The sequence below is a fragment of the Eucalyptus grandis genome, chromosome 6 (assembly GCF_016545825.1).
Source record: "Eucalyptus grandis isolate ANBG69807.140 chromosome 6, ASM1654582v1, whole genome shotgun sequence".
In the NCBI taxonomy this organism is placed as follows: domain Eukaryota; kingdom Viridiplantae; phylum Streptophyta; class Magnoliopsida; order Myrtales; family Myrtaceae; genus Eucalyptus; species Eucalyptus grandis.
The window spans coordinates 53,650,402-53,670,995 of NC_052617.1; the positions used below are offsets into that span (position 1 = coordinate 53,650,402).

Below are 20,594 nucleotides of genomic sequence, written 5' to 3' on the forward strand. Positions count from 1 at the left end.
GCTGCCTGTGGTATGATCAATATTCCTCTGTTTCCTTATCCTCATTGGTGAAAGGGTCTGAAGATATGCAAAAAGTTAGGAAGAGTTGCGTTTGTGTATTAGAAGCAGCTGAAAGATACAGCTTATTGTTCCTATCAAGCTCAATTGCCACCCATTCGAAAAGGTTCTTTTCCTCAGAAAACCTTTGAAGGTTACCATAAGGAAGAAGTTCTACAGAAAACATATGCCAATAACTCAGCAATGTAAGCAACATTGTTTCATCTCTTGTGCAATTTCCCTAGTCATTGTAAAGTAAGCTCATTGATGCAGGACGTTGTTAATGACAGGATCAAACACTGTCTGAGCCACGTAGAAGGAGATGCAGATGAGTGTGAAGTTTGTGCAGGTACAGGCAAATGCAGAATCTACTAGTTTAATGGTGCAACATTTTCCCTTCACTGGAAATAGAATTGAAAAAGTCAGAGGGAAATGTTAGAAAATTGCTGCTCAGCGTGATTGTCCTCTGAGCTCGATGCAAGTGCCAGCGATATTACGTGGAAATCATGTGGTTCCCATAAACAACTGGGTTAAGGTCACAAACTGATGATTATGCCGAAAATTACTGGCAGTCCTTGTTCTGGCATGTGTTCTTTGGCCTCAATAAGGAGTTCTAGTTCAAACTTGTGGAATGTGTGCTTCAACAACTTGACTAGCTCTGGTGTGATCATTGCAACAGAGCTAGATGGAGTTAGGTCTGGTAAATACGTAGATGAGAGTATATGACATCATGGTTACTTGTGTTTGTACATCTTATCCATCGAACAAGCAATAAAATTGCTGCAAAGATAAAACAAAATTGATGCATGGTTGATGAATACAAGATGTAATTTCATTTTCATTGTGATGCGATTATAGGTCATGAAGCCATGTACAAATACGAACTGGAGAGGCCTCTCCTTGCAATAGAATGCTTGCATTGTAGCTGGTATTTTATCACCTGTGGTTTTTCTACTGAATCTTTCATCTGCTTATTCCCTTCTTATTCCACGCGTTAAAGCCGAAAAGTTGCTGCTGTGGCTTTGAAAGAAAACGAGACAGATTCCGTTTCGTAAGATGATCAGAATTGTCGTCGAGATTACCAGTCGCGGGTTGTTCTTTGAGTTGCTTTGCTCCATTTTAATATAACCGTCGCCCCACGCCATGATTATTCCACAGAATTATTCCACAGAATCCGCAACATCGCATTAAATAAAGAAAAATGGAAGGATTTATATACACTGACAAATCAAAATTTTTGATAGGACCGCTTATGCATAAATCGAAGTAAATTTTTTTACTTTTCTATTGCAAAATAGGTCTCTTATAGTAGCTTTTTTACGTATTAGTCCATCAAATTATCGCTCGTGTATGCTTTATTTATTTTATAAAAAATGAATAATTTTAAAAATTTTTTAACCAAAATAGTTATCATTTGTGCCCTAGGTCTCCTAGCTTTTTTTCGTCTTAATCCATCAAATTATCTTGTGTATACTTTATTTCATAAAAAAATAGATAATTTCAAAAACATTTTCTTAAATGAACGATTTTTAAATCATTTATTTTTTAGAAAATTGGTCCGATATAAATTGTCGTCCATTCATAATAAAATATTTTTAATTAATTAATTATTGTAAGTAATTAATTTTAAAAAATATCTTTAAATCATTTATTTTTTTTTGGAAAATAGACATGGATTTGAAAGTAATTTATTTGTCTTCCATAAAAATCAATTTTCAATATTTTGCGCATCTTCAATTTTCTCACCCTGAAAAGATACAGAAAAAATCGAGGCTAAAAAAAAAAAAAAAACAAAAGAAAAAAAAAACTCGAGAAATTACTTTCTTTTCTCACATCTTCCCCGAAACCGCAAGACTTTTCCCCTGCAAAATGCCGATCTTTTCCCATTCAACCGGCGCACAAGTTCTCAGATCCAAGCTCGCCTGACTCCGCCGGGGGAAGGATTCGACGCCGTCGCCTCGGAGATCGCCGTCGCCCTTCGGATTCCGCCTGCTCCGTCGGACCCCAAACCGCGCTCGAATTTCATGGTAATTTTCTCAATTTTCCATTCTCTCTCCGGAAGAACGACGAGGTTCCGGCGACGGACGGTCGGTCGGTCGTTCGGTCGCGGTTTCCCGGAGTCGTGACTGACGCTTCCCGCGTCGCCGTGCAGTCCTCAGGGGATTGATCGGCGAAGATGATGGCCGAAGATCTGGGCGTGGAGGCCAAGGAGTCCGCGGTCCGCGAGGTCGCCAAGCTGTTGCCACTGCCCGAGCTGTTGCAGTCCATCGCCTCGATCAAAGCCGACTACATCGCGCGGCAGCAGGTGATCCGCGAATCCCGAATGTCCGAATTCGAGCTGCTCGTTCCGATTCGGGGCGGTGGTCTTTCGTCCCCTTTGAACATCCTTTTTTGTCATCGCGAGAGAGTCGTGTTCGCGTTCGCGTTGTTTGCTATACGTAACGTCGCTTTCTTCCACATTGCTAGGCAAATGATGCGCAGCTCAGTACGATGGTCGCCGAGCAGGTACATTCCTCCGATACGTAATTTGCCGTCACGTTGGTTACCTCATGTTGTTTTCTGTTATCGTTTGGGATCTTAATGAAGTCTGCGGTGTAGTTGAGCATGTGCTGATTATGCTTCGCCCGTCGATCGCAGGTTGAGCAGGCGCAGTCTGGGCTTGAGTCTCTTTCTTTTTCTCAGAAGACTATAAACCAGCTGAGGGAGAACTTCGTTTCTATTGAAGAGTATGGAGTCTCTTTTCGCCGATTGAACAGATTGTCTATTACCCTTTTTGGAACTTCAATAGAGCAGAGATTTGGCGGTTTTCCTAGGAGAATTTCTGGTCTCTGTTATCGGCTAGTTCATACTATTTTCGGTGTATCTTTAGCTTCATGCTGTTGGTTGTTGGCCTCTTGTATCAGGTTATGTCAAGAATGTCAAACATTGATTGAGAATCATGATCAAATAAAGATTTTGAGCAATACCAGGAACAACTTAAATACAACCCTGAAGGTCAGTCCTTTTCTTGGCATTACAATGATCAGATTGTCAATCCTTGTCATTTGTGGACTCATGCAGCCACCATGCTGATTTTTTTCCCTTCCCAGACTCCAAGGTCTGATGAGAGTGAACTCCTGAAAGCCAAAAGACTTTCTTCTTCCCTTGCTTTACCTATTAAAAGACTGATAAAAGCTTTTGTCACAACTATTAGATTGTGCCTTCATCTAACATTTTTGGCCTTTGGAGCATGTGGTAGTGGCCTCACAAATTTTTTAGGTATCAGAGTGAGAGGTTTGGAGCCCATCTTTCCAGGCTTTTTGTTTGCCTCCCTAATTGTATATTTCTACACTTCAGTCTCCCGTCAAATTCCAGACTATGCATGGATTGTTGCAACATTTGAACATTAAAACACATGCCCATCTAGGAACTTATGCTTTTGTATTAGTTGGTTGTGGTGTAGCAAAATTTTTGCTACCTTATTCCTACTTGCCATCTCAGTGATGGAAGGATTGGGCTACTTAATTAGTTTAATTGATCTTTTTGTAGAAGGCTGTTGTCCAATAGCATGTGTGCTTGAGCTAGTCATATAGCAGCTTTACTGCAGAAAGCTTATTTTCTCTATAATTAAATAAATATATATTGCTGCTAGATAACCTGTAGGTGAGATTGGATTGCACTGAAGGTCATTAATTATTCATCTAGAATACAAAGATGGCTACTGTACTAGAACCAGAATGTTGTCAATCTTTATCAATCTGCATTTCTTGGTGTCTTTGGACCTTTGTCCATCCCTTCAAGAGTTTTTGGCAAACTGACGGACTTGGTGGTCAAATGCAGGATGTAGAGGGCATGATGTCCATTTCTGTTGAAGCAGCTGAAGCCCGGGATTCTTTGAGTGATGATAAAGAGCTGATTAACACTTATGAAGTTAGTGTTTTTCGATAAATTTCTTGTGCAATGACTTGATTTTGTGTGAAAATGTACTTACATGCTTATTTATACTTTCAAGAGGTTAACTGCTTTAGATGGGAAGAGAAGGTTCGCATTAGCTGCGGCAGCATCGCATAGAGATGAGGTTGGCAGACTGAGGTTGTCTTTCATTCTCTTGTTTATCATGGATATTTAACATAATTATAGGAAATAATAGTCAAAGGCAACAACTTCAGAGGCTTTTCTGCTCTGAATTTTTTATCAGTGATCATTTCTATCGGGGATGATGATCAAGTACTTCAATCTTAGTTATCATTCCATTGCAGTTTGCAAAAAAAAGATGGAGGCTATAGTTGCCCATTAATCAGATATACTGCTTACTTTCTGTTAAATGTCAGCATAGGCATTTCAGAGCAATCAATTTAATAATTTGATAATCTCTATAGTTTATTATTCAATACTGCCACACTCTTGATAATTGCCATTATGTTAAGGGTTCTCTAAGTTATGCTGATCACAAGAAAATATCTCTAAGTCATGTTTGGTCCTTAAGATAAGGATTGACTCACTTCCTCTTAGCTTTTGCTTGTTAGATGGGAAACCTGTAATCATAAATAGTTTTTGCATGCAACTCTTTTATTTGTTAATTGAATGACTTTCTTATGATGCAGTGATTTTTCTGATTTCCTCTTTTAATACCAGAGAATATTTTGAAGATGTAGATCGCACATGGGAGACATTTGAGAAGACATTATGGGGCCATGTCTCTAACTTCTATAAACTTTCGAAAGAGAGGTAGTTATTCTTTAACGTGAAGATTAGAGAGAATTTTTATGCTGTGCGAATTGTCTGTTGTCCCAGAGACTAGGGGTTATTCATGCATTTCTTGCTCATGTTTGTAATTTATATAAATTGTGCTAAGCTAATTACTTAAAGTTACACTTTGATTGTTGTGGATTGCACTTGAGATTTGTGTGTTGCCTTAATGGATTTTACTATCATTCCATTTGCCTTTCTATTTGACTCTGATGAGGAGCTCGACATGTGTAAGTATGTTGAATATTGTGTTAAATGAGACATCTAAGGGTTCTTGGTCTGGGTGGTTGTGGAGAGCTTCCTCCTAATCTTGGCTGATGAGACAAATGATGATGTTTTGCTTCTTCTCATGCTTTTCCCACTTCTGCTTGATAAGCATATGTGTACCCATTCTGGCTAGGCTAATGGAGGAGATGAACTCGATTGATGCCGGATACTAGTCATAGAAACATATATATGATGCAGAATACTATTGTAGTTTGGCTTTGCCGTAGTAACTGGAAAGATGTTTTGATTGGTAAGAAATTATCGAATAATTCTAGATGACTTAAAATGTTAATGATTGTCCGCCTTAAAGGATTTGAGGAGCTTGTTTTGTTTAAAAGTAACACGTGTTAAGACCAGAACTCACTCCAAAGATACTGTTGATCTTTAGGTCAATCAAATAGCAAAATGGTGAGAAAAGGATTTTAGGTTTTATAAGATTGCATTTATGTAGCATTTGCATGAATTTACAATGGAGAATATGGTTTTCCATACTTGGAAGATGGTTGGATATTAGCTACTTGATGTATTATTAATTGCCTCTCAAGAGAGAAAGAAGGATTACAAAGAGGCCTTTTCTGTGATTCTATTACCACCTCAGGGACATTTTGCTTATGGGACCTAATATGCACTAAGAGTTAAAATTAAAAGCTAAAAGCTAATACCAGAACTCACTCCCTATAACGTTGGAAGTCATGAAACTGATGAGCATGCGCAGTAATTTGTCAGCAAAGGCATCTAAAAGCTAAAAGCTAAAACCAGAACTCTCCAAATATACCTTTTTTTTGGTAAGACTCCAAATATACTGTTAATCTTCAGGTCAATCAAATAGGAAAAAATATTACAGATATCATCCCTGGAGGTTTCACTAGATTGCATTAATGTAGCACCTGCATGAATATATTGGGTTACATTGGAAGATGGTTTGATATTATCTACTTGATGTATTGATAATTGCCTCAAGAGAGAAAAAAGGATAACAAAGAGGCCTTTCCTGTGTTTACGTCCTTGAAGACATTTTGCATATGGGACCTAGGAATAGATGCCTTTGCTGACGAATTACTGCTTGTATTCTCATTTTTATACTGAACATATGTACAAAGCTTTCTATACCTCTTTGATCTAGAACTGATGTACTTATGCATTGTCTTTTGCAGCCCCCAAACTCTGGTTCGTGCTTTGAGGTATGTTCCGTGAGGGCATGCTCTGTCAATGTTTTTGATCTAAGGCTGTTGCCTCCCATTATATCACTTCTGTAATATTTTTCTGCCATGAATTTTGGTGGCAAGACTGCTATGACTTGTTGCATATTTAAGATAATCAGTTCAACATGGATTTATGATAACGCAAGAGTTATTTGTTGGGAAGATGTGGTGGTGACTTATAATTGATAGTAATATGAAACTGACCAATCTAATATGATGGCCAAGAAGAAGGCTGACCAATCTAATACAATAAATAAATAGAAGCTGTTTATAGTGGGTGCACGTGAAGCAGGTTCTTGTGCAACATGTTGCAGACACAAAAGTTCTTGAGCAAGAGCAATGAGCTGTGATTCTTTCCAATTTCTTATAAAAGTACCTCTACATATGAAGCCATGATGTTCTTTCACCAATGTATGTCACACAGGGTTGTTGAAATGCAAGAGATCCTTGACCAACAACTTGCTGAGGAAGCAGCTGAGGCTGAGGGTGGTGGTGCGATGGCATCAATTGCAAATCCACGTAGAAGTGCCAAGTAACTCTTTTTAAATGAGATTATCTGTTTTATATCCAGTGTTATCATTTTTGGTCTTCTTAAAACAGTATTGGCTCTTTGATATATCAAATTAGATGCATTTTAATTTGATTCAACAGGAACATGTACTCTTGTAACAATTATGGTGATTAATAATATTTAGGTATCTGTTTTCTTATTGCTTGCAGAAAATCTACCAATTCAATGGCTTCCTCCCGAAACCTTACACAGCAGAAGTTGAAGGTTCAGGGAAAAGGGTACAAGGATAAATGCTATGAGCAGATCAGAAAAACAGTGGAAGAACGTTTCGATAGGCTTCTGACAGTGGTACTTCAAAGATGCCCGTCTTTTGCGATTAAGAAAGAATTTAAGTATTTCAGCTTTGCAATATCTTATTGTGTTGTCTGATGTCCATCAGCTTGTGTTTGAGGACTTGAAAGCAGCACTGGAAGAAGCTCGTATGGTATGCTAAACTGATCTGCTCAATCAAAGAACTGATACTAATATTTTGATCTGTTTTGTTGATAGGTTCACCTTATAATATGATCTTTAGATAATTTTTACTTATCTCAGCATTGGAGTTGCTTAACCTAATGAGATCAGACTTGATAAGGGCCTTTTCGGCCAAATAAGTTTCCTTGCTCAGTTGATTATTATTTAGATTGTTGGTGATGTGTGTAGCCTTTCCTTTCTACTAGGTAATCCAGTATCCTTAATCTCCTGGCTGTCTCTGCATCCCTACCACCTTTATCACTGAGCGGTCATTTAGGGGCCTTAGCTGGTGATCCGGGCTGTTTTCCTCTTGATGATCTTGTCATTTCTCCCCCCACCTCTGCTTTTTTTTTTTTTTCCTCAAAAAATTAAAAAAGAAAAGAAAAGGAATTTGTCCATTTTTTGTGGTCTTAAAGGCATGCAGAAACACATAAGAACTCTTGAATGTAAATGGAAAAGAGATATAACTCTTTTATTAGCCGATGAATTGGTCGTTGTTCTTGTTTCTTTAGTGCCACTATTGCCATGCTCAGATGATAATTGTTCTTTCTGTTATTTTTCCTATTTGAGTTGGTTTGTAACTCTTTGTTTGATGCTTCCTTTTCATGTGGAGATTGGAGAAGAGCTGGGGGATATATATGACTATGTGGCTCCCTGTTTTCCTCCAAGGTAACAAGTTAGCTTATCTTTATCAGTATTATGGTTGATTTGATTTTGATGATTATGTTAGGACATCTTTTCAATCTTAAAGTTGGTGTATTTTGGGCTGTGGATCTCAGCCTGACTCGTCTATGTATCAAGATGAGGATAAGTGTTCTTGTTGTATAAATCTAGAAAACTCGAATGCCAGAACTTTAATCGTTACATGTCTTTTGGCCAGCTGTAGTTCTTTGTTGTGTGAAAAAATGAAGGTAAGTGCATTTTCACTGGCAAAACTTGTACAGTTCTGTTCTGCAATAGGACACGGACTTGCAATTGTTGAGCTTGAGATGTAGTGTCCTCATACACACACTTACACTATGTTTTGTCCGATAGACTTGAGTACCCCCCTTTACTATAAGAGTTGGAGTACCGGATCAGTGTAACAATGACTAAAAAGTTTGAAAACTTTTGCTTAATTATGATGAATGTCAGGTATCATGTATGTTGAGTTAAACCTTCCTCTTATAATGTTTCTTTGCTGAGATTACAATGGTTCTTTTTAAAGGTCACCTCATGTCTTTTTCATGGTCAACTAACAAATATAAAAACTGATCTATAATTTTAACTTGATCCTTGTTTGACTGTTGGGGTTTGATTTTCATGTAAAATCAATAGTATAGATAATTAGATGCATTTGGCATACCACACATAACTCAATTGTCATTTGCTGGATGAAGTGGACATTTACATGCGATCTGTTTCTTCACCGGAAACCTTTTATCTCTCTGATCTGATAACATGTGCAAGATTCAACTGCTAGATTTTCATTTTGCTTTCTTGTGTATTAGGCCATCGGTTGCACATTTATGATTTGTGTCCTTGGTGCTTATAAATGACTTCTGTGATCACATTGGCACCTTTTTGCATGTGACCCCACACACGTTTTATTTATTTATTTTTCCTTTCCCCCCCCCCTTGTTGGTTATAGATCTTATTTCCGGTGCTATCTATATTCACTGAGCCTCAAGACCATTTTATTCATGTGCAAAACTGAATTTTTTCCCCATACGTTGAAGACTAGTTCTGCATACATCTAAACTGATTCTACTTACTCTCTATAATGTGTTTCAATTACAAGTCTGCCGTGTTTTTCTTTCGTTGATGTCCTTCTATAGAGACAAATTGTCATTATTTTTGTCTTATGGGCAGATATGAAATATTCCAGCTCATGGTAAATTTGTATACTGAGCGGTTCATTCAGATGCTTAGATTGCTCAGCGACCGGGCAAATGAATTAACAAATATAGAGATATTAAAGGTACTTTTTTCTCATGCACAGCGACATCATCCTACGCATGTTCCTTAGTTTTCATATCCAAGACAGGACACAACAATTTGTCTTAAATTCTTACAAAAAAAAACCAATTTGTCTTAAATTGAACTTTCTTCATCCCCATGAGTCTGCCAAAAAGCTTCATTTTTTCAGTTATGTTCGCTGACAAAAGATCAATCACATGTTTTTCCATCAGCATCAAATTATTATCTTTTGCTTAAGAAACACACAAAGTCCACATTTTCTGGAGTTCCTACTTGTCTGGCATCTCTCTCTCTCTCTCTCTCTAAAGTTTGGGATGTGGCATTGTTTTTGGGTCATCCACAGCAAAAGCCCCTAAAATATGGGAGTTGTAGCAGTATCCCTCTAAAGTTTGGGATGTGGCATTGTAAAGCGTCGAACAAGTGAGGCTTAACTTAATGAATTCAAGAGCTTTTATGTCGCATCTTCTTCAAATAAGAGAAGAATAACTGAAATTTGATATGACTCTGTCGTCCAATTCCAAATCTCATTTATATTGCTCCAGCTACGTAATGTCAAATTTAAAGAAACTGGCAGAAAGCTTTAGTTTTGAAAAAAGGGTATCTCAATCAGCACTTAATATTATTACCTATCTTTAAGTTTCTGGCCTGAGTGAATTTCAGTTACCACCAGACAGTTGTTATCGGTACTTATTTTTTGTCACCAACACTTTTAACAGATAAAGGAATTTCCAGCAACAACTTCAGTTTGTGAATGGTGGTTGGTTAAATATGACGCGATCCCTTTTTGGCACTCTTTTTGGCAAAGCAGTTGCACAATAGTAATACGTCAATGTACTAGAAATCAGGGTAATCAATCTGTAAAAACTCGTGATCATTTCCAACAACCTCAGTAAAATTAAACTCCTGAAGAAGTTACTATGCAAGCCCCCTCCCTGGACCCCCAAGAACACATAATAGGTTGATGTGATCTAAGTAGCACCAACACCGACATGCAATAGGCGATATGACATGGCATAACACGCCGACATTTCTCAAAAAATAGAAATTTTGACATGTTGGGACACGTTGTATATTAAATGTATATTTTTATATGTACATGATTAATTATTATTTTTATGATTATTTTTTTATCAAATTAACTTGATACAAATCCACAAATAAATAAATAGAAAAAAAGAGCCTAATTTTGGGGTGGCTGGGTATGTGACTTAAGTGTGTGTGTGTATATATATTGGTAGATTTACTTTTTGACCCTTTTTTATTTATTTATTGAAAATGTTTAAAATTGACCCATGCGTGTTAGCATGATATGTCGGGATGTTGGACTCGCCACATGTTGGATGTATAACATTTGTTGACTGCGTGTCGGTCGTGTGTTGGACACGTGATGGTGTCTGACACAAGTCCGACACATGTTTGACACCGACACGGAGGCCCCCGGAGAGGGTCCACGCTACCTTGGATGTGATAGTCTACTTGGAAAATGCTAACCATTCAGTTGAAACACTTGTTTGTAATTTCATGCAGGAAACTAGCAGTATTTTATCTTTCTTTTTTGATCGATAAACAACACTTGATTAATACAGTACATATTGAAGGGTAGTTCAGTGCCAAATTTCAATCATTAGGGGTCATATTATTGCAACTTTTGTCACTTAGGAGTTCAATGCAAGTAACATTCATTTTGGGGGACTGTGATATGACTTGTATCAAGTCACCTGTTGTTCTTTCATTAGTCAATTGTGATGCTGATTAAGTGCTTTTAGGTAACTGGTTGGGTTGTTGAATACCAAGATAATCTGATTGGGCTTGGTGTTGATGAGTCCCTGGCACAAGTTTGTTCCGAGAGTGGTTCCATGGATCCCCTTATGAACTCATATGTTGAAAGAATGCAAGCTACTACACGGGTGAGTTCATCTCCTTATTTTTGGATTATGGACTAGTCTTTTTAACTTTTAGTAGCCATTCATCATGGTATTATATTTTACTTTATGTATCTTTCCAGAAATGGTATATGAATATTCTCGAGGCTGATAAGAAGCATCCACCAAAGAAAACTGAAGATGGGAAGTTGTATACGCCAGCTGCTGTTGACTTGTTCAGGATTCTAGGAGAGCAAGTTCAAACTGTCCGAGACAATAGCACTGATCTAATGCTATACAGAATTGCTTTGGCTGTTATTCAGGCAAGTTCGGCTGAAATATTTTTAAATTGGTTGCTCTAGTGTCATTTCTTTGCTGTTTCCTTCTACAGCCCAAGTTGGACAAGACACAGTCCAAAGAAAGATATTGGAATTGTGCAACTGCATAATTAAGTGATTATATTTGTAATTATGCAACCATGGTATGTCTTGTCACTCCTTGTGGGTCATCATCTCAAACAATCTCTAGTTGAGACATTTCTAGAAAGGCATGCATTATTAAGTGATTATCATTTCATCTGGACCATTTAGACATGAATATTCTTAGGCTACTAGGAGCTTATGTTTGTGCTCTCTGTCTACACCTTGAGAGAGACATTATTAAGTGAAGCTGTTACTCTTGCATTTGTTGGTGGTTTAGAGAGATAAATTGAAATCAACAAAAACTATGTGGGCTTAATAGGAGCTGGTATAGATATGCAATAGTGTCATTAGTTATCTTGACTTCCTTGCAACTAAGAAGCAAGGAGATCAAATGGGAGGCTCGTATGTACATGAGATAATGTTGATGACTTTTGTGCTATGCAAACCATGTGAACTTCCATAATGTTGGACAGGAACTTCCTATTGTTACATATCATATTTCAGGTTTTCTCGTTTGGTCTTGGTTTGTGCACCTCATCATTAGGTTTATCACCAAAATGACACCTATCCTGCATTCAGTCTTGGATGCTTTTCTGTTCTTCATGTGGTCTTATTATATTTTGCCACGTGAGTTGAGAAAATTTCCATCTTGAGTGACTTATATATTATCTTTTTTTCATCTCTTCTTGCAGGTTATGATTGATTTTCAAGCAGCAGAGAGACAAAGACTTGAGGAACCGGCTTCTGAAATTGGCTTGGAATCACTATGTGCGATGGTTGGTCCCCTTTAAGAAATGGCTTTTCTCCTCTCTCCAGGTGTTGTTACATGCTTGTGTTTTAGAACTTATGTTTCCCCTTCCTCTATGACAGATAAACAACAATTTGCGCTGCTATGACCTTGCAATGGAGCTAAGCAACAGCACTATGGAAGCGCTTCCACAAAATTATGCAGAGCAGGTTGGCCTTCGTCTCCATGCTGCATGTTTTAACCCAATATTAGGGATAGTGTAGGTTTTATACTTCAATGTCGTTCCAATGGGTCATTACAACTCCAGGTCGATGCCAATCTTCTAAAAATGTTAGCATATTGGCTGCATAAACCTTCGTATCAGAAGTTGGGGGAAAAAGTGCTTCATCTATGTTGTAAGCAGATCAACTTGTGCATGTAGAAAATGTAGAGCTTGATAGATTGTTGCTTGTTGTAGCATGTGCCTAGAAGGTTGTATTGCCAGATGCAATGTGAAAAATCGAACGCAAGACTCGTGATCAGTCCTTTAGCATTTCAACCATTATAGTCGTTACATCAACCAGCTCACTGGCAAAATTATGAATTGCATATATTGAAATACTCTGGTATGACTACATTGAAAGGAATTGAGGGTTTGCCAATCTTCTGAAGAACGGTATATCCATACTAAGTATAACATGACCTGATTAATCTTTGCACTAAGGTACTATGCACCCACAGTGAAAGACACTTACATCCATATCAATTTGTCCATTGAAGTTGTATCGTATCTGCATTAATATATACTCTGGTAATTACTAATCTTTTCAGTGCATTGACAGGTCAATTTTGAAGACACATGCAAAGGTTTCTTGGAGGTAGCAAAGGTATACTGATGCTCATGAATAATATTACCGACACTTCCATTGAGGTCCCATACCCTATCTATACAATATGGCATGAACATGCATTTGCATACAAAGCACCTCATCCCAAAGTCACACTGACCACTATCACATCCCGGTGCAAAACATTTACCACAACAAACCATCATAATATTATCGTGCAAAAGCTATTAAACAAGAAAGAAAATTAGTATGTCCCTGCAATGTCGAAACATTCAACCCTGTCTTACAACCTTAGAATAATTATTTATATGCTATGTATGTCTACCTGGTTGATGTTTGTGCGGCATTAGTATATAACTGATTCTGATACTTCGACACAGACCCATTCCAGACTGTTGTAACGAGTCCAAGAACTTGATTTTACACTGTCTGTTCTATTTGACTAGTGCTTGACAGGTTCTTTTAAATCACTCCGCATATCTTAGAATAAGTCTTGTCTATGTTTAATTTCCCTGCTACACCGGGAATAGTAGCATTTGTGATGCATCTTTCTGGACTTCTGAAGCTGCCAACTGAAGGCTTGTTGTTAATGGCAGGAAGCTGTCCATCAAACTGTTAGTGTTATATTTGAAGATCCTGGAGTGCAAGAGCTGCTTGTTAAGCTTTATCAGAGAGGTAAAATCAATATAGCAGCTTGATTATGTACTTTACGGATTGTTTACTCGCAGCTTAACTGTATGTCTGGAGTGACTTTTGCTTTTAGCCTTTTGCTTTAACCTTTTCTTGTAGCATTTCAGTTTGAATATTATTTAGCATCGAACACTCTAGCCCTTTGAAATTATCTTGTAACTGTATATCTACTGTTTACTATTGACAGCTAGAGTTCTTTGTCATTAGTTTTGAAGGAACTACTTTTGTGGATAGCACAAAGCAACTTTTGGGCGATCTAAACACATTTCAGAAATTCTCAGTGCAAAAGAGCAATGCACTTGTTCCATAACATATGTGTACTCTATTCCTTACTTCATGGAGTATCTTGGGGGCTAGTTAATTTTCTTTTTCTTTTGGGGGATGAGAGATCGTATAGGTGGATTTGTCTGCTGATTTTTCATGTTAGGCAACATAAACTGAGAATTTCTACCAATTATCTTGAAGTTTGCTGAAAGTTTTCAATATTCTTAAGTTGTTTAAGCTGTTTTTTTCCCTTCTCTCTCTCTCTCTCTCTTTGTGTAATCACCAGGTCACTATATTAAGCTTCTGGTGCGAAAAGTAGTCACCACCATCATAATGGATCTATCAAATGTTACTTTTTTCAATTAAGCACTTGGAATCTGTTTTTGCTATTTTTCTTTTCCCAAATCATAATATGCAATGAACTTTACATGTCAGAGTTACTGTCTCCATTTTCAAAGTTGTAGTTATCACTTGTTGTTATTTGTAGCAGGCGTTATTCACTTTGTGCTTGGCGATCACTGTGAATATGGGTTTCCTATCTTCACAAACTCTCTAAATGGTTTTGTGCTGAAGCAGCTTATCAATTTAATTTACTCTGACATGGGGCTTATATATATTGTAATAATCCTTTTCAATTTGATTCTTGTTTTTTCTACTTGGTGCAGTTCAAGCCCTTAGATTAGGCGCTTCTTATTGTTGGTGCATTTGAGTCTCAGTTTTTGCAATCCTAGTTTCTAGACTAGCTCGTGGATGCCCCCAGCCTAGTCATCATTTGTCATCTCTCAATCTTCTCTTTGTGCAGCAGTTATCCATTTAAAATATTCATTTCCTCTGCATGTCCTCGCTGCCACTATCAAATATCCTGTTAAATGCATGGCTGGCCGAACTGTTGCTCTGTAGTACTTATTGTAATTAGCTTTACTACTTTGGTATTTTTGGGAGATCTGGTGCTTTATCTACTGATAATATAAATCCTTGTTGATCCTTCAAATTATATTGCTTATGCTTTCATATTTATGTGTACTCTCATGATTTTGTTTCAGAGTGGTATGAAGGACAGGTTACTGAGTATTTAGTGGCCACATTTGGTGATTATTTTACAGATGTAAAGATGTAAGTTCTTTCAGTTTGAGCTTGCCTGAAGTTGTTTATTTCATAGGTGGTTGAAAGTCTTCTTATACCACAAATGTAATAGTATATGGACTAAATCACAGGATTAGATGGACTAGAACAACCAAAAGTCATAATTCTCCATTTGTATAAGGTAGATGCATATTTTTTGGATAACCTAAAATGCACAAAAAATGGTTTGCCTATCCCAATTTGACTCTTCTTGAGAGCCAATAGGTCAATATGATTCAGTGAGCTTATTCCGACATTGTCTAAATGAAGTAGTTCTTGTCTTGTCTGGGAAGGAACAACAATAGAAAATGTTCTCTCTCTCTCTCTCTCTCTTCTTTGGGGGAAAAAAGGATGCAACAAACATTATATTAGTGAAGTGAGCTGCTTGAATATTTTCATGCCACCGAATTCTATCAAATATTGTTTCTTTGTGAGGTTCCTGCTGAATGTGCTACTGGAGTTGCATTTAGCTGGGATATAAGCAGCATCCTAGTTTGCTCTGGCTGATTTTGTTCTCCTTTTGTGATTGTGTTGTTAGAGTGTCCAACTCAAAAGCTTAACCCAGTAGGTTGAGGGAGACAATATAAATATGAGGCCCATATAGAACTCATAGGCAATTGTGTGAGATATACTTTAACACCTGTTCTCACCCGAAAATTGAACTGTGAATGGCACGACACATCCAATAGATGAATGGGGAGCCTGACATGCAAAATAAATCTGGGGCGAAACTTGGCTCTAATACCATGTCAGAATGTCCAAATCAAAATCTTAAGCCTATAACTGGAGAGAGAAAACATGAAAATAAGGCTCATATAAATCCCATAGACAAAAGATGTGGGATACTTCAATAGCAAATAAGCATGAGGCTGGTCGGCTTAGTTTTCTATGTTGGAACAGACAACGTTTGTGCCTTGAATTCATGAAAGCGACCTTTAGAAGGGATTGGTTTGGTGGAACTTGAACAAAGAATTATTGAATCTGATGCCAAGGCGTTGAAAAATAATCTAAGAACTGCCGCTAGACTTATTTGTAGGGTCCCATTGGCGTGCATCCAGTATTGATGCTTGACTTGACATAATGTGATGCAGTGCAGTATTAAGAAGAATTTCTTCTCATTAAATTCTTATCCACAGATCTCATGACTTGAGCTTGTGCTGCTATATGGTGTTTCTTTTCTTTAAAGTACATAGGTTTTGCTATGCCTTAAGCATTGTTGGATGCTTTAAGCATTATCAGTGGATTCGTGCTTGTACTAGCATGAGATCCCACACAATACTGCGAAGATATTTAATTTGTTGGCGATACACTTTTGAGTTATGTGATTATCAATTATGTAATAATCAAGAATGCTTTTGAGTGTTTAAGGTGATCAAACATTGAAAGATGATGCACACATCATCCATCTCACAAAGATTTTTGAAAGGAATAGCATATGTTATGGATTTAATTATATAGACTTTTATAAACCATGTCGTATACAACCCAAGTTCGATGCAAGGAAAAAATGTACGATTGTGGCAGTTGATCAAATTCGAGTTGTTGTTATGTAAACTTTATTCATTGCTTTCTCTCTGGATAATAAATTGTTGTTTTTATTTTGAAGTAAAATTGTTTGGTTGAAATTATGGGTTTCGAAAGTCACAGGAAATTTTTTCATAAATAATGAATTAAAAAAGAATCTGTCACATAACAATTATCGGAGGACAAAGTGAAAAGAAAGACAAACTAAAGCAAATAACAATAATGATAAGTTATTTTTTTATATATTATGAGTTCTCATTATATTATTGATCAATGACCAAAATATCATACTATAACTTGCTGTCACATTCATGTAATTAGGTCCTCTTTCTTCTGATCCATTTGCTCCTCTGCTCGTTTGTCATCGTGCTTCCATTAACCACCTATCTTCCTTTGCTTCAATTGTACTCAGTTGTTCCCACTCAAGAGTCCATTCTGTTAAGATCCAACTTCCTTCAATCAGAATAACTGATTTCCTTTTGCCCATGCTTCTTTCTTGTTTCATTTAACTAATGGAAAAAAGACAATGGTGACATAAATGTCACGTTCTTTTCTGGTGGTGTCCAATAGCATTCTCTTTGCTTGAATGCACCAGTGGAATGTGTGAAGCGTTTTTCTTCAGTTCTTTAAGGTCACAGTCTTGGTAAGACAGATGAATGATGATTTGATCTGATGCAGAAACATGAGATGCCCCAAATCAAAGCTTCTTTGCTTTTCTGTTAAGCAAGCGTAGTACAAAAACGTGTGACTAATCTCAATATGTTGGATAAATGATGAAAATCTCATTGGGTTTGCTGTGTTGTTTAATAACTTTTGATGAATTGTTTGCTTGGTTATAGGTGTGCTGATGGCTGCCTATTTTAGTCATATTACTTTAGAAACAATTACTTGTCATCCATATCTAGAAAGTTATCATGTGATGTGGCCTGAGTTCCAAGGCTAACCCTGTGCTGGTTTCTTGTATAATTGACTCAAGGTACATCGAAGAGAGATCATTTAGGAGGTTTGTTGAAGCTTGCTCGGAGGAAACAGTGGTTGTTTATGTTGACCGTCTTTTAACACAGGTTGGGCATTGTCTCTTTCTTATGTTAATATGCTTTTCCATGGCACTAATCTAGGAAATAAAATTCCTGTCTTACGGAGTAGTGTCCTGGAAAGGTTCATCTGGGCATTGTCCATAGCTAGATCATTTTTACATGAATATCAACCATGCTTCTGGTGTGCTTTCTTTGTAGTTTGATGAATTTGTAATGGTTGTGATTGTAGAGAAATTATATCAAGGAAGAAACCATCGAACGGATGAGGCTGGATGAAGAGGTTCTGATGGACTTCTTTAGAGAGTACATAAGTGTCTCAGTAAGTGACTTCGATCTTGTCAAATACACCTATAATTCCTGTAGTGTAGTTGCATCTACATTTTATTATTTTGTTCGCTAATGCTTTTCCATCCCTCGGATGTCTTTGAAATTTGCTACAGAAAGTTGAGAACAGAGTCAGAATACTGAGTGATTTGAGAGAACTTGCATCTGCTGAAAGCCTTGATACCTTCACCCTCATCTACACCAATATTCTCGAACATCAGCCTGACTGCCCGGTATGTTGCTTCAGCATGTGTAATATTTTAGCATAGTTGGATAACCTGTTTTGATTTGTTATTTCTTAATGCAAAGCTTCATGAAGTGATATTAGAACAGGAACTTGCTGATTTGCTTCTAGTCTGCAATGATGTGCATTGAACTTGCTGAAGTTTTCTAATGATTTTTTATGTGTAATATTCTCATTCCTTAATGACAGCCGGAGGTGGTTGAGAAGCTTGTTGGACTCCGAGAAGGGATACCAAGAAAGGATGCTAAGGAGGTATGCCCAGATTTTCAGTTAATTTGTCTTGAGATATTAGGGGACAGCGTTTGTTGATTACTTTATGGGAAAATGATACAAAATGGTCCCCGAACTTTGGCCCAATATGTAATTTGGTCCTTGAACTTTTAATTTCTTTTCTATTAGGTAATCTAGTGTCCTCGTTCAGTTTATTATAATTTTTTCCCACAAACGCAGTGCGAGTTCCCACTTTACAGCTCAGTTATGGGTTTGGGCGGTATTGCTAACTGCTGATATATGGTTCCTGAAATTGTTCTTTCAAATGCAATCAGTTTTTCTTTCTTCAAGTCCCTAGAAAGCTAATAATTGGGAGGGTTCAGGTCTTGTCTTCTGGTTTTAAGCAGCACACATTCTTAATCATTATACCATGATATTGGCAATACTGAATGCATCTAATTCATGGATGTGAGCTTCACCAATCACCATTATTGTGTTCCACAAATTATTGTCCAAAATGGACAAGCTACACATTTGGTCCATGGTTGAGTGAATAACCGAAGGAAGAATGACATAGCAGCAGAGATCGCATGCATGCCCAGAAAAAACGATTAACTTGCTGGCTCATAAAGTTTGTCTTCTGTTGTCCTTTCTTTGCTTTATTGGAGGAATATCATAGGGAGCTAGGGAAACTCTTAAGATTCAATTTGTCATATTTGAGCATCTAATCAAACTGCTTTCCAATCCGCAGATTTTGTTTAGTTCTGATTTTACATGATGCTAAATGTGTGCGTGAAAATTTCCTGTAGCGTGATCCAATGAGTATTTTCTTGTCGACCAGGTTGTTCAAGAGTGTAAAGAGATTTATGAGAATTCACTTGTTGATGGGAACCCCCCGAAGGCAGGTTTCCTTTTCCCCAAGGTGAAGTCCTTATCAGCTTCCAAGGGCTCTTTGTGGAGAAAGTTGACTTAGTCCTGGCGTAATCTGCATTTTGTATCTATTGGACATAGCTCAAACTTTTTGTTACTGCTAGTGATTTAGTGCTTTCCTCTCGTAATCGATTGTAATTCTTTTGACTAAATTTTCGTAGGTTATCCTAGTCTTTCTTTTGTTTCATTTTTTTTTTTTTTTTGAATTTTTTTTTGAAGGATATTGGATTATCATAAGGTGTAAATTGTGTAACTAGTGGGCCACTGAAGTTTTTGCGATTGTAACTTCTTACTGCACCGGAGGAGCTCTCCTTTCCCTTTGGAATGCGGTAGCGGTTGAATCGGGAATCTTCGCAACTTTTCTAAACTCTGGTAGGTAACTCGTAGCAGACCTAACGAGCACTGTCTTTTCTGTTTGGTTGAAGAACTCACCACAATGCGCGGTGGCTGAAAAAAGGGAAGCTTTTATTGGGTATTCTCGACCCATACAAGCCGTCAAATCCTTTAGGTTTTATTGAGATCCACATGATTTAACAGCTCATGTGAGCATTACTTTCCTTCTTTCTTTGCAAGGCTTGCTGGCTAGCTCGTGCAGTCAATGAGAGATTCTGTCGCCTTATTAAGCTAGCTTTGAATGCGGATATTTGAACTGGTGACTGCTTCATGCGACGGTAAACTAAGGAATCAAAGAAAATTTATTTCGTATAACAAAATAACTGGAGGAGAGAGAAAATTCAAAACTAGAAAGTCTCATTAAAGAAAGAAAACAAATGGGGAAGAGAGATGGGCCGGGGGAGAGCCGGGTGGACATCAGGTGGACCATCACAGGGCCACGGTAAGGGTGGCACGGCCACAGGCGACCGCTCCTGACCATGGTCAAGGCCGTGTGGACCCTAGCTCGGATTGGGCGGCAGATGATCCTGTTAGGTAAGAATATGAAATATTTTATGTTACTCAAAAGGTGAGGTTTTAGTGATTGAATTAAAGTAGATAAAACCATTGGGGGTTCGCCCTAGTGGCCACCCTTCCAACACAAGCGTGGAAGGGGAGGTGAGGTTCAAATCCCCACATTCTCTCGGGGGATGGGGGGTAGAGATGCGTAAGTTTGAGAGTGGGTTGCGACTCCCACGCCCGCAAGAGCGGGGCACAAGTCTGCAGTGCGTGTAGATTAGGA

General features: G+C 37.7%; 1 protein-coding gene across 2 annotated transcripts; it reads left to right on the plus strand.

Annotated features, from left to right (window-relative positions):
- Positions 1-1,867: 1,867 nt before the first annotated feature.
- Positions 1,868-19,795, plus strand: LOC104450802 (exocyst complex component SEC6). Of its 2 annotated transcripts, XM_010065500.3 has the most exons (26): positions 1,868-2,063; positions 2,189-2,341; positions 2,503-2,541; positions 2,674-2,762; positions 2,940-3,030; positions 3,856-3,945; positions 4,028-4,107; positions 4,651-4,743; positions 6,186-6,212; positions 6,658-6,765; positions 6,954-7,092; positions 7,184-7,228; positions 7,871-7,926; positions 9,109-9,217; positions 10,983-11,123; positions 11,222-11,401; positions 12,193-12,276; positions 12,371-12,457; positions 13,070-13,114; positions 13,672-13,750; positions 15,073-15,142; positions 17,652-17,739; positions 17,942-18,031; positions 18,153-18,269; positions 18,470-18,532; positions 19,332-19,795. In XM_010065500.3, the coding sequence occupies exons 2-26, from the start codon at positions 2,213-2,215 to the stop codon at positions 19,461-19,463; spliced, it is 2,271 nt and encodes a 756-aa protein (XP_010063802.1). In that variant the 5' UTR covers positions 1,868-2,063; positions 2,189-2,212; the 3' UTR covers positions 19,464-19,795. The 2 variants fall into 2 exon arrangements, with proteins under 2 accessions (XP_010063802.1, XP_010063803.1); XM_010065501.3 differs by lacking the exons at positions 1,868-2,063; positions 2,189-2,341; positions 2,503-2,541; positions 2,674-2,762; positions 2,940-3,030 and having other exon boundaries at positions 4,030-4,107.
- Positions 19,796-20,594: the final 799 nt, after the last annotated feature.

What these genes read in the sequence shown, in the direction of transcription:
- LOC104450802 (XM_010065500.3), top strand. Translation starts at nt 2,213, where the DNA reads ATGATGGCCGAAGATCTGGGCGTGGAGGCCAAGGAGTCCGCGGTCCGC. An exon ending in GAATGCAAGCTACTACACGG is followed by an intron (nt 11,124 to 11,221) that starts GTGAGTTCATCT and finishes GTATCTTTCCAG; the next exon opens with AAATGGTATATGAATATTCT. An exon ending in GAGAGTACATAAGTGTCTCA is followed by an intron (nt 18,032 to 18,152) that starts GTAAGTGACTTC and finishes AATTTGCTACAG; the next exon opens with AAAGTTGAGAACAGAGTCAG.